General features: G+C 44.9%; 1 protein-coding gene across 1 annotated transcript; it reads right to left on the bottom strand.

Annotated features, from left to right (window-relative positions):
• Positions 1-9177: 9177 nt before the first annotated feature.
• On the bottom strand, positions 9178-12266 carry LOC129204950 (antimicrobial peptide THP2). Its single transcript, XM_054821791.1, has 4 exons — positions 12190-12266; positions 10913-10991; positions 10128-10248; positions 9178-9417 (listed from the first exon to the last, which is right to left on the bottom strand). Exons 2-4 carry the CDS (start codon positions 10968-10970, stop codon positions 9402-9404), a joined length of 195 nt encoding a protein of 64 aa, XP_054677766.1. The 5' UTR covers positions 10971-10991; positions 12190-12266; the 3' UTR covers positions 9178-9401.
• Between the last annotated feature and the right edge of the window lie 1875 nt (positions 12267-14141).

Here is a 14141-nt window from a genome sequence, read left to right as displayed (position 1 = left end):
CCTTACATAGTCCAGCAGGGAGAAAGCAGGGTGTCTTCTCTCTGGCTGCCTCAGACACACTGGGATTGCAATGCTGTTCTCCGCCAACAGCCAGTGACCTTGACATTTCTGCAAGTGCAGACCTCTGCCTTCTATAGTTAAATACAGGTGTGCGTCCATGCACATGTGAGTATGTCAACAACTAGTGACCCTGCCTGTTTTACTGAATCCTTCCCATTCCAAGGAAGCAGATAGTCCTCAGCAAACAGATAATCCTCAGCACTCCATCCCTAACTTCCCCCACCTTCTGGGTCTGCAGCCCTTCCCAGAGCCACTGGGCTGATGCCTGCATTTGCTCCCAGGGCATCTCTGCCCTGGTCCTGAAGCTGAAGGTCCCTGCTGGATTCGGAGTAGCCCAGTCTCCTGTGACATAAATTCCTGTGGGAGAGTTGTAGGAGTGAGTGGGGATCTGTACAACCCCAAGAGCTGTGTCCACATCAGCTAGAGTCTTTCCTCACACCCATCAGGAGCTCCCATCCTGATGTCCAGGTCCTGTACCCAGCACAGCAGGTTCCTGCTGACTTTCCAGGATCATTTCCTTCACATTCATTCATGTATCATTTAACTGAATGTTTAGCAGTCACCAGGAACATCCTTTATCTCAGCCATGCAAAGCTGTTCCACTGCCCCATGGGCCCATTTGCCCAGAACATCCTGATGGTGTTGTGGAAAGTCACCCCATGAGTTTAATTTAGTAGAGATAGAGCAAAAACAGAAAGAAAAAGAGAAAGATCATTGGATAAATAATATTTTCTGTTACACATGGTATGATATGAGTTACATGGAAGCAGTGAACTGGAGATGTTGATATATGTGTGCATTTGAACATCAGCTCATAAATGCATGCAGCAATCAATATGTTATTTCCAAAACATCTGATGAAACTTCACATAAAAGCAAAGATAAAGCCCTTCTTATAATTTTGAAAGGTAAGAAGGTTTATAATATTCCTCATTTTATTGCACATCGCATGCTAGCTGATTATTTTGTCAGACTGGAGGAGACAAGGAGAGAAAACTTATCTGCTTTTTTGAGGCTGGTTGCTGTTGTCTGTACCAGGAAAAGTCCAGGCAGTTCATGCCAAGCCACTGCAGCCCGTGTGCCCGCTGTGTGCAGGGGTGTCACAAGATGTGTTGCATGAGGATAACGGTGAAGATTGCAACAGCCCCCAGGAGGCACCTCAGCCTCTCCCGCTGCAGCAGGGAGGGACGAGGTGAACCCCCCCCCATCCCCACGCAGATGGGTCACTTTCTGATTGGCCAAGGGGAGATGCGGCCATGGGAATCAGCATGTCTCACCTGCCAGCAGTGGTATAAAACTAGGGTGTTTTGGGCAAAGTGGTTTTCCTTGACCCCAAGGGCATCTGGAAGCAAGTGATTCCTGGTGCATTTGTTGCTACCTGAAGACCAAGACCTTCCCTTGTCAGGCAAGTAACTACGGGGTCTCTTTCAGCTTGGCCACGCATTCAGTCTCTCTGTTCAAGTCCCATCATAGTGGAACCATCTAAATGACAAACTCTTGGATATATCTGTTCATATAATGATGTCATTTGAGCTTCCGAGGGAAAAAAGTAAATTGAAAATATTTATTCCTTCCCATTAGACCTTTGAATCTGCTGAATCTGGATCCAGGGTTTCCCCAGTGCAGAAGAGATTGGAAATTTTATGTGATTTTTGAAGGACACGAGGATCTTGTATTCTGGGGAAATTAGAACTCTATAACTTAAAGGGAGGAGCCACTTTTCATGTGGCGATACAGAGAATTTCCTTTCTTTCAGCCTTCAGTTAACTTGAAAGCTCATGTTTTCCTGATCTCTTTGGCCACTGAGACAGCTGTCTCCCATTTTTCTCCTATCTGGGGAGCTGCTGCACAGAGTAATTTTGTGACCATAACTTTACTATCGCTTTTGCATTCAGTGTTGGCACAAGCATCTCCGTAGTGTGTAAACCTTCTCTACCTTGGCCTGTGGTAAGGAGATGCAGAAGCAAGAGAGCACAGGCACTAGGCATAACCCTTAGCTGATGAGCACATTTGATAGCACACCTAGTCTATCCCTTTAATTCTGTCCTCCTAGAAACAGAGGTCTGTTTTAGAGACAAGTGTGCCATGCCTAAGGCCCAAGGTACTTGCAAAGGTAAGTTTTCTGACTGCATTGTCTAGATAGCTCTGCCTGTTTTTTTTACTTAAAACAGCATGAGTCATCAGACATAAGATCTACAGTCTGTGCTTGGGAGAAAGCATAAGGAAGAAAAATGAAAAATACATGTTTAGGTACTGCCTTGCCTGAAACTTGCTGAATTATTCACAGGCTATTCATGAAGTTGCATAGGTAGCCGTTGTTCTTGTGGATAGGCTACAGACAACACCTTCTTCTTTTGTTCAGGACAACACATCTGCAGTTTGGTATACCACTTTGCCCAGACTTCTACACCTCCTAGGGTCCCCCATGTCCTTGTTGCCTTGGTCTCTCCCCTCTGCAGCCCTGTGAAGACCTGGGCTGGGCATCAGCCATGAAGATCCTGTACCTGCTTTTCCCCTTCTTCCTCCTGTTGGTCCAGGGTGCTGCAGGTGAGAAGGGAAGAGGGCAGACAGGTGAGGTGTGAGCCCCCATTAGTGGGGTCTTCCATGTCCCAGAAAGTGACCATATTTTCTAGAGATGCTCAAAGGAGGGAATGGTTTTGTGGCTTTGCTGCAGCATGAAAAGTCATGCAATGAGATATACCAAAGGATGCTCTTACAATTTCCCTTCCTCTGAGAGCAGAGGGACTCACGTGAAGAGAGCCATCCAGCAATAAGAGCTTGGCTCCTTCTGTGGGTTAGGGCACATCAAGCTCTGGGCTCCATCCTGGGCATTTAGCTGCTACTCTGGGGGGGGTGGGGTGTCTCCAGATGAGCTCCATTGCAATTGCTGAAGTCTCAACCTATGTAGCGTACCCTGCTCACCCAAAAAATGGATGGGGAAGTCTGTTGTCTAATCACAGATGCTTAGCACCTAGATGTGTGTGATTTTGAGATATCAAAGCCCTCTACTCCAGGCTGGATGAGCTAGACAAGGCTTTGTGGAAGAGCTGCTCCTTCTGCAGGGACAGTGGGAGGAAAGAAAATATCCCTTTGTACCGCAAATGGTCAGGGATACCTGTGCCTCAGGGCTTTAGCTGATAGTCCTTCTAGGTAGTTAACTTGCTATTGAAGGTGCAAGTATGGTCATTTCAATACTTGGCCCACAAAGTGGGTTGAAATCTTACTGGAGTGCCAGCCCTTCTGAAATTACAGAATATTCTCCCAAATTGTCTTTTCCTTTCAACTGTTTCTCTGTACAGGTGCATCTCTGGCTCCAGGAAATGAAGGTCAGTGTAAGCAAGAAGGGGGATTCTGTAGTTTTCTGACATGCTATCACCCTCATCACATCTTTGGAAGGTGTTCAACATTTATAGTTTGCTGCAAAAAGTAAGTTCTGAAGTCAAACATTCAGGAACTGGCCCTCTGCTTTCTTAGCCGGAATAGATCTGCTGTTCTCTTTACATCCACGCTGCTGAATAACACTGTCCTGCATTCATGTTGAGAGGCAGGGGCCAGGGAAGGACAGTTAAGGTCCCTTGGTAAAGCTGCTTGAACCTGCCCTGTATGGGGCTGAAGAAGCCCAAATTCAGCCAACATCTTCCCCATTCCCCCTCAGCCCAGTGAGACCAGACTGGGGGCTTTCATGAAGATTTTCCCATACTGTTGGAAAGTAAAGTGCGATCTTTGTGTAGTGTGGGGCACAGGACCATGTCCTTGAGGTTTCTGAAGAGCCTTGGGTTCAAGGCTGCAACCACTAAGGAAAGCAGAGGTCCAAGTCATCTGCAATAAGGACTGGAGTTTTTCTGAGGAAGGGTTGTCCAGTAATTCCCTACAGGTCCTTATAATAGGAGACATGGCAGAGAGACTAGAGGAAGACAAAAAAGGAACATAAGAAATAAATATCGGTGACCACATATTGTGCTTTGTTTATGCAGGAAATGGTGATGAATCCCTGGACTTTCCAAGAAGGACTTCCCCCTCACTTCTGGCTCCTGGACCCATCTCCTGATGTCCTCTTCCCTCTCTGCCTCTGCCATCCCCAGGGGGTGTGACAGCAGGAGTGGAAGTGCTGCTCCTGCTGGGTGCTCATGGGCTGGAGACATCCCATCATGGGCTGGAGACATTCCATCATGGGCCTGGTTGGGCAGAGACTGCTTTTCCTGGCTTCAATAAAGACATGTAGTTTCACAAAATCACAGAGTCACAGACGGGTTGAGGCTGGAAGGGACCTCAGGTCATCTGGTCTGAGCCACCGGCTCAAGATGATCACCCAGAGCTAGTTGCTGAGGACTGTGTCCAGATGGCTTTTGAACATCTCCAAGGATGGAGACTCCACAATTTCCCTGGCAACCTGTGCCAGTGCTCAGTCACCCTCACAGTAAAATAGTGTTTCCTGATGTTCCAAGGGAGCCTCCAGTGTGTCAGTGTGTGCCCATGGCCTCTGGTCCTGGCACTGGGCACCACTGGAAAGAGCCTGGCTCTGTCCTCCTTGCACCCTCCCTTCAGGTATTTATATACACTGATAATATCCCCCAGAGCCTTCTCTTCTCCAGGCTCAGCTCTCTCAGCCTTTTGTCATAGAAGAGATGCTCCCGTCCCTTCATCATCTTGGGGGCCCTTTGTTGGACTCTCCACAGTATGTCCATGTGTCTCTTGGACTGGGCAGCCCAGAACAGGACACAGCACTCCAGGCATGGCCTCATGAGCACTGAGTAGAAGGGAATGATCACCTCCCTCATCCTGCTGGCAATACTTGGTGTAATGCAGCCCAGGATACCTTCAGAATAGTCGTCTTTGCCACAAGAACCCATTGCTGGCTTACATTCAGCCTTCCTGCAAAACTGCTTTTCAGCTGGGTGGCCCCCAGCATATATTGGTGCATGGGGTTGTTCCTCCCCAGGTGCAGGACATTGCACTTCTCCATGTTGGACTTCATGAGGTTCCTGCCAGCCCATTTACCCAGCCTGTCGAGGTTCCTCTGGGTGGCAACACAACATCTGGGTGTATCAGCCACTCCTCCCAGTTTGGTGTCATCTGCAAGCTCGCTGAGGGTAACCTATATCTTAAAATTTGCCAATTTCCAGGGAAGAAACAGAATGCCTCCTCCTCCTTTCCCATCCGGAGACCATACAAACCACCCCTGCTGCTCTCTGCTATGAGGCACTAACCTCAACCCTTCTACAAACCAACACGCAAAGCTGTGCTGCAGCTGCAGGCGAACACGTATGTTTGTCCATGTGCAGGTCTGCCGGTGACCAAAATACTTGCCAGGGAGCAGCGAGGCCAGGCTGTTCCGTCAGGGAAGTCTGGCTTCACAGCAGCGAGGCAGTTCCGGGTTTAAACCAGGAAGGCAGGTCAGCAAGGTGTACATCCAGGATCAAAGCTGGCAAATAGCTCAAGCAAGGGCCAGGGAAAAGAAATTGAACATAAAAGCAGCTTTCAAGTGACGTTTGGGAGAGTCCTGCTTATCACAGCTCTTTCGCATGCAGCACTGTTACTCATGGCCATGTAGCAGCCCCATGTGAATCCTGGCTTTGAAAACAGACAACTAAACCTCTGAAAGGGGTGAGGTGAGCACAGGACTTTCCCTGTATGTCTCCTAACAGATGACCCCTGGACTTGGAGGTCCCATAGCTTGGCTTCCCTAGGAGGGATGTTTGCCTTTGTCGAGATGGGAAGTAACTGTATCTCTGTGCTGTACTTCTTGATGATATGTATGAATCTGCTTTTTGAGTAAGGTGGAAAACGTAAACCTCTTCAGAGCCTTCTGCTCCACAACTCCATCACTGGGTAGAGTTTTGAGGCCAAGCAATCTCCCTGAAGACAAAATTGCAACCACTTTTTTAATGTGTTGCGTTTCTGAAAAATAGAGTCAGCACAGAGCCATCATCATAGCAAGTGAGAGCTGTGTTAAGCTACCCAGTGAAACATGACAGAAGCAAATGCCAACAAACAGAAGCCTAGCATCTCTGCCAGGTGCTACATATCCAGCTGGAAAGTTGGCAATGGCAGGGAGTGGCCTTCTTGGAAAGAGAAGTCTTCACCAGAGTCACTTCTTAAGAACACACGTGCTCATGGATACACATACATATTTACCCTCAGGTGGATCACAATCATGGAGGCATTTTGTAGAAAGAGTGAGGTCAGCCCGCTGGCAGAGAGCAGCCAGTCTAACCTCAGGTTGTCTCGAGATGGGTGGAGAGGAGAAGACACCCTGCCCACTCCCTGCAGGACTACCCATCTGATCCATGGCACCCCTTCAAGATGTCTTCTTGGGGGGGAGATGGACAGCCAGCCTGGGAGATCTAGTTCCAAGTTCTACAAAGGTCTCCTTGGGGGTTGCCCGTGGGATCAGCCCAAGTGCTGATGAGGGCAAGAGAGATCCCTCTGTGCTGCATGGTGGGATGAGGCATGGAGCAGCACAGCTCCCATCAGGGCCTCCCACAAAGAGGGTTACAGTGTGCTGGAGCAAGATGAGGAGGACCCTGGGGCCTCCAGGATGGATAGCATCCACCCAAGGGACACACCACCCAGCACAGACCTCCGTAAGTATCTGCTGCTGCTGGTGCCTATGGCTAACAGGGACAAGGCCCAGGACAGGAGTGACATATGGCCATCCATAGCAAGCAATATCCTGTATACTGAGGCCAGAATTTTTGTCAAGGTAAAAGTCAAGACTTGCAAAGCATCAACTAGAAATTTCAGCTTTTGAATTGTAGAGAAACCTCAACAGTTGGTGGCCAGCTACCCTCTAACTCCTGCCATGTTGAGAAATAACGATGTTTCCTGTCCTTCACTTCCACAGTTTGCACTTCATTTCCAGACATAACTGTAAAAGGTTGCATTACAAGTGGTGCTGCTCAAGGGAACATTAAGCGTTTGGACAAGTTCAGGCAGAACTGTAGGAGGTAAGAGATGGCTGAGACAAGAAGAAATATCTCAGTACCAAATATTATGCGACCTGTGAAGTTTACCATATCTTCCACAATATCTACTGTGTGCAACACATTTGGGGGATTCAGTTCCTCTGACTTAATTTGGGTGACCATAGACGCAGTGGTGTCTAGACTCCCATCACAGTTAATAGAGTCAGGAGAACCAACAGACCGGTGAGGATGGCTTCAGTTCCTTGAACATTGTCAGTAGTGGAATTTCTAGCGCTGTGTGATATTCTGCCTGGTCTCCATGTGCTGTTGTGGAAGAGTCAAGACCTCTTGCAGTTTCTGTCTGTTACAGGATTGTAAAAATAAAAATTTGTAATTTTAAATGTCATAAATCAGATCGTCTAAGAACCTTCTCTGTATAGTTCATTAACACCATCGAACACTGTTTAGCATAGGAAATCCTGCAAGGAACAGCAGGCTAGATGTTACGTTTTCATGATGTATTTGGGCTAAAAGTGAATAAAATAAAATAAAATAAAATAAAATAAAATAAAATAAAATAAAATTATCCTGCTTATCTGCTGGTTAAGGAATAGTCAACAATTGTATTCTTTGTAAGATAATTCCTTTGTACACTTGCGTTTCTCAGCAAAACTTACGACTTCTGTCATGATGACAGTTAAAAACACCCTCATGTTTTCTAGGCACGGATTTTCACTGCTTTGTCTCTACTCTGGTACCTTTTTTCCCTTCTTAATACAGAGTGTTAGACTTGCTTTCAACCATAAGGCTCCTATGCATTTTCTTTGCTTTTCTCTTAGCAGCGTGTGAGAGAGAGCAAGTCTACTGTCTACGCCAAACACTCAGAGGCATTTTTCTATAATCTACCCAATGAGTTTTGAGCTGCTTTCTGATGGTGGACATAACCTAGCTGCTGTAACTGCACTGAGAAGAGGCCTGAAGCATGACATTTTGGCTGAATGCATGGCCATGTTGCGTGTTGGATGCTTCCTCCAGATAAATTTCCTCTGGGGGACAACAGTACCCTCTCAGCCCCCTTTGACATGTGAGCAAGCCCTGCCAACTGTCTCACTGCACGACAGCGCCGGACTATCAGCTAGCACCAGGCAGAGGGTCTACAACTTCTCCAGGCATGCATTCCTCCAAACTCCCATTTTCCAAAGACTTTTGAGTTACATTACTGTAGCAAAGACTTGAGTATATGAAATCACGCCACAGAGGATTAGAAGTTGGATGGGACACCTGAAGATAAGTTTGTTCCCTGCTAAGAAGTGCAAAGAAAGAGTCATGGGACATATAAATGTTGCAATTTTGGCAGGAAAATAAAATCCTCTCCTGAACAACATTTCAGAAATGTGTGTATCTCAACAGAGAACTGAAGGGAGTGTGCCGTGTGGTGGAGAGACTGGGAGAGGAGTCAATGAAGAGAGACCAGCATAAGCTGTTCTCCATCTATTATCTTTTATGCATCCTCTCAGAGGGACAGGTGGGGAAAAAAGGCAAAACTTACATCCATTGCTGTGAAATTATACAGGACAAACAACTTCTAGAGAGAAAATCATAGAATCATAGAATCACAGAATGGTTTGGGTTGGAAGGGACCTCACAGCCCATCCAGTTCCAACCCCCTGCCATGGGCAGGGACACCCTCCACTAGCCCAGGTTGCCCAAAGCCCCATCCAACCTGGCCTTGAACACTTCCAGGGAGGGGGCATCCACAGCTTCTCCGAGCAACCTGTTCCAGTGCCTCACATAAACTAACATAAATTGTTGCACTATTTAAAAAAAAGAAAATAGGCCTACATCTTTCCCTGGATGCTCACAGGTATCTTCCAGAAGCCAGAACATTGAGTCTCATATGGTGATGGTAGGTGGGTGCCTGGGTTTTTAACTATTTCTATTTCTCTTTCCCAAGGAAAAGATTTCTGCATGGTAAGAAAAAAGGGATTTGGGCATCTGAGCACATTCCTGCAAAGGGAAGCTGAGTCCTTCCAGCCAGTCTGCCTCTTGGTACTGGAGGGTAAGGTCTTCAGTCCATGTCTGTCTAGCCCTGGACAGCTCAGAAAAGCTCAAACTAAGGAGCAGTTGGTGCTGTAAATTGTTGCCCTCTGGGGTTTGTGTGTCAAAACCCAGGTAGGATCATCAACCTCAGCCCATGCAACAGACACCCGTGTTTCAGTGAATGCTGAGCAACAACAATTTATTCAAAAGGATGGAAAGCAATGCAGAATACATTTGGATTTAACTCTACATCATAAAGCTTTTTTGCATTAAAAAATGAAAGGTGCATGCACCTTTGTAGCAGGATCCGGTGGTTTTGGCAGTAAGGGGATTCAAAGCAAATTCCAAAGTTTACAAGAAATTTTCATCGCTCTTGAATGGGCAGTCCATTAAGTTTTATAGATTCCATGGCCTGTACAAAGGAAAAAAAAAGAAGATTCAGATTCTCTTTCTGCTTTTATTCTCTCCCTACTTATTCTCATTCTGTGCGTTTTTTCCTGTTGGGTATAAATACTTTCCAAAATACTCAATGTCATGTGTAGTCATGCGGGGACAGCCCTGTGCACTCATACCTGTGAGTAAGAGTGTTTTGCCATTGCTTCAGGGAAAGCGGGGTATTAAATTGATATCACTTGATATTGGGGTGAATGCATTCATTCCCAAATGAAAATAGGTGGTTACCTTTCATATGATAATTTATTTTTACTGTTGTACTTTTTGCACACATTTGATGGAACTCAGAGATCTGTGTTCACCCTGCAGCTTATCTGAATTCCCCTCTGTTCCCCATACAGCACAGCAGCCCAGTTCTGCATATACCAAACCCTGATATTTTCTTCTGGCATAGGAGCTGTAAAGGGGTCAAACAGAGCTGGCACAGCACAAGGCTGACATCTCCAACCATACTTTATCCTTCTTGCTGGGGCAGATCATGGTGCACATCTCAGGAGAAGGAGCACTGTGGAGCTTAACCTACTTCAATGCTTGACTGTCCTCATGGTGTAGTAAGTTTTTTTCCTTATATCCAATCTGAACATTCAGTAGCACCTTGGGGTTAAGGAAACAGGCAAAACAGATTTGTCTGCTCATACTGCAGATAAGATTGGTGAATGTTAAACTCACGCTTTGCAGCAGGAGCGGAACCCAAAGCAACTTCCAACTCTAATCAGATGGATGGGGCATCTTCCAAAGTGGCAGGACCCTTTTCTACAGAGAAACATGTCCCTCCGGGGTGAAGACAGACCTGCGACAATAACAAAACATTTCCTTCCCTGTCATTCTGCAGGGCAGAGCAATGCAGTCGTGATGCCAGCAGGCTTTCCCATTCGTTGAGCTGCCTTCACCACCGACTTGCCTTAAGGACTGCTGCCCAGATTTGGCCGTGGTGAAAGGCCATGTAAGAGATCCCATTACAAAGCAGGTCTACACCTTGCAGAGGTGGGATCCCTACCTCACAGTGCATCTAAATGGATGGCCTTAAAGTCCAAGTGCAGAATGAGACAGACCTCCTGACTCATTGTCCTTTACTTTATGGAAAAGGGTCATGGATCCAGAGGCTTTAATACTGGCTCCTATCCAAAAATAGTTTGCCAGGCTTCATTTTCATCTACGTATGCTCTGCTGAGTGTGCTGTTATCCAAAGATCACGGCCACAGACACCATCTCAGGTGTATAACACCAGAACATTTAGCATGATCTTTTTAGGAAGACATCATAAGTGAGAATTCACTTTTCTTCAGAAGTCATAACTTCTCCACCTCTGAAAGAGTTTTAATAGGGGAGCACAGGCGCTGAGCTATTCGACTAACTCCTGCTCAGTTTCTAGCAATTTTAACCAGTAGTGGTTAAAAAGTGCTGGGAAGTTTAGTTCAGGTGCACAAAAATCCCCTTCTAGCATCACATCTTACCTGGAGAAACCTGGAGTGCCAAGAAGAGGAGAGAAAAGAGCAGGTAAAGGATCTTCATGACTGCGGATTTGCTGTGTCACTGTAGGAAAAAGCACCAAGAAAGGTGTATGACAGACAGTCCCTGGGATTTACAGTCTTCTGAACTGTACAAATACTGCGTTAATCAAAATGGCATTTATATTGCCTTTTTTTCCAAACTTTAATAAATAACCAGTAAGACCCATATGACATCATGACTTCTGTGTGATCATTATGTTATTTTACTAGTTTAATTGCTTGGATTTCTTTCACATTTTGCAAATAGTCCTTAGCCAAAATGCAATTGCGACTTTATTTTTAGTTAAATGTTTTATCTAATAAATACACAACACTAAGCAAAATGAGGTGATTGTACAGTCAAACTTACAAATTTCAGGAAAAAAAAAGTTCATTTTGCAATGTTAAAATTTATCAAGAAAAAACAGCTAAAATCAACTGCTCAAAATCTTCAGTCTTATTCTACAGGCAGCAGTTCTAGGATGGAAATGTCCAACCAAATCAGTTCGCATTTGACAAATGAAATTTGAAAAACAAACATGTAATGCCTTCATTGAAAGAGTTAATAATTGAACTAATATAAGCAAAATGGGATAAGATGTCCTAGAAGGGGGCTTATGGATAAAGAAGAGGTAGTTAATGTCTATCTTGGCATTAGAGAATATTCTGATCTGTCACAAATTATGTTATCTTAGGCAAGGAAGGGTAATGATGTGCTGAAAAGTCATATTTCTGTAAATAGAATGGTAGAGATTGGCTCAAAACAACTTTGAAATTAGTATTAGAAGTTTACACAAATTTCTATATATTTAAAAATATCAGGAGAAACAAGTAGGCAAAGTTAACAATTCTGACAATGAAATAAAGTTCTTAACATAGAGACATAGACAAAAAATATATGCTGGTTTCTATCAAAGAGATCACCAATTTCTCTGGACCACAGACCTCTCTAAAGTAACCTGAGCCAGCCAGATTTTTTCCTAGAGTTAATAAGCAGAGTATTTTTATCAAAGTATTCTAGGTATTAGCACATATTTGAACTTCTTATTCAATCTGTGCAATTTCTGGAAAACTTAGATTAACCTTTTGTAGTAAGCTACAAATTTAGGTTAATAATGCAGAGGTTTGGAGTTGGTTTTGGGTTTGGTTGGGGGTTTTTTTTTGGGGGGGGGGGTTGGTTTTTTTGAGGAAAAGACAACAGCAGACATTGAAAGAAAGACTGAAAAGAGCTGAGAAGTTACCAGGTACCAGGTGAGCCCAGAAGCCAAAGACCTGCTCTTGGTCCCTTCCCTCCAGAAGGCTTTGGCTGTGGGGCTGAGAGACTCTTTTATAATGTGTTTCCTCAGGGGAGTGACAAACGCTTTCTCTTCTCAGCAAGTACATGTTCAGCCAATCAAAAAATTACCCATTTCTTTGGTGGGACTTCTAATCCAACCAGAATCAAGTGGCTTTTCATTTCCCAGTGAAAAAGCAGGGTTTCTCTCCGAACCAATTGAAGCTTTTCTTCTGGAAACTCCCAGGTTATTCATGCAATACCTCTTGTGACACTCCAGTTTGTGTAAGATACGTTAAGCCACCATGGTATGTGTCAAACATCTTGGGACATACGCTGAACTGTTCCTGCTTAGGATCGACATAATCCATTGCAATACAAAGCATCTGTGTGCTTCTCTGCACTCCCAGCTAGTTTAGTTTCTGTCCCATAAATATATAGTGTAAGAACACAGAATGGACATATGAAACTACAACAAATCTCCGTTGGCTTAGTGGGCAGTGGCCACTAAGGATGCCTAAGCAAAGAGCATAAAATGTGCAGAAATAAGGTGAGTGCATCATGGTTATATCCCTGTACACCTTTCCAGCTGATGGAAAATAGATCAGTTTAGGGAAATCCAGTGCCTCAGGCTGAAGAGCTCCTGATCGAGCATTTTTTCCATGACTCTGGCTGATCTTCTGGTACTTCTGGCCTCCACAGGACCTTCGGTTGATAAATCCACAAACATATTATGCCTTGGCTGAGCATTGATTTTTGGCTTATCTGCTCTTGGTCTGCCAGTTGATCATTTCTGCTTTTTCTGTCATGGGGAGAAGCAAATAAATACTCTATTTTCACCTCTCCACATCACTACCGATCCAGTGGTCTTTTCTTACACTCCCCCTTGTCTGTCTATTTTCCCACCATGAAAAGAGAGATTCTGTCAACCACATCTGTCAGATAAGTCTTCAGATGGATCCATCTATTTCAGTGGATCATTCCTGTTGCACATTCATCTTATTTTTTTTCAATTCTATTACACACTTTTGGGAATGGGATGGCTAGAATTGCATGCAATGTCCAAAATGCATCTTGGATTTTTATAGTGCCTAATCATATTTATTCTTTTGTTTTCAGCTGCCACCCCCCACCCCCAATGCCTTGCCTTTTTGTCCACAGGTGAACACATTTCTAGGGCGGTATCCACAGTGAAGTCTACAATTGCATTAGTGCAGTTTTGAAGTCACCCCCTGATGGTCCCCTGTGACTGCATGCTGGTTCGGTTTGCAGAGAGGTTTTCATGTGTGCAAACTAGATTCCTTAGGAGGAAAGTGAACCAGAAGTTTTGCTTTGAAGGTACTCCAAAGTACCCTGACGGTACTCCATTGCCTAGTGGGGCATGAACCAACGTGTGGGCTACACCACCTCAAGGTCCTGTAGAGTGTACATAACATTTCTTTCTTTTGGAAACCTGGAGAGTTTGGACTGTGGCATCAGCCATTTGAAGAGGAGCTGAAGCACCCATCTTTGTTCAGCTTGAAGAAGACATGGCTAAGAGTCATCTAATTGCTAATGGTAGCTATAGAGAAGATGGAGCCACGCTCTTCTCAGAGGTGCACAGTGGAAGGATGAGAGGTAACAGACACAAATTACAATGAGAGAAATTCCAATTAGATATAAAGAAAAAACCCTTTCACAATGAGAGGCTGGAGTGGGGGCCCAGAGGCTTTATAGAATCTGGATCCTCATATAGATATTCAAACTCAACTGGAAAAAGCTCTAAGCAACCTGGTCTATCTTTGAAACTGGCTCTGTCTGGAGGGATGGAAGGACCAGATGGTCTCCAAACACCCATTCCAACTTACATTGTTCTGTGGTTTATTCAATAGAAAAATCCAAGTCAAACCGAATTCATAAATCCATATAATGAAGAACTGA

The sequence above is a fragment of the Grus americana genome, chromosome 3, assembly GCF_028858705.1.
Source record: "Grus americana isolate bGruAme1 chromosome 3, bGruAme1.mat, whole genome shotgun sequence".
NCBI lineage: Eukaryota > Metazoa > Chordata > Aves > Gruiformes > Gruidae > Grus > Grus americana.
The sequence above is the reverse complement of the archived record's forward strand: the minus strand, read 5'-3'. Positions and strand labels throughout refer to the sequence as shown.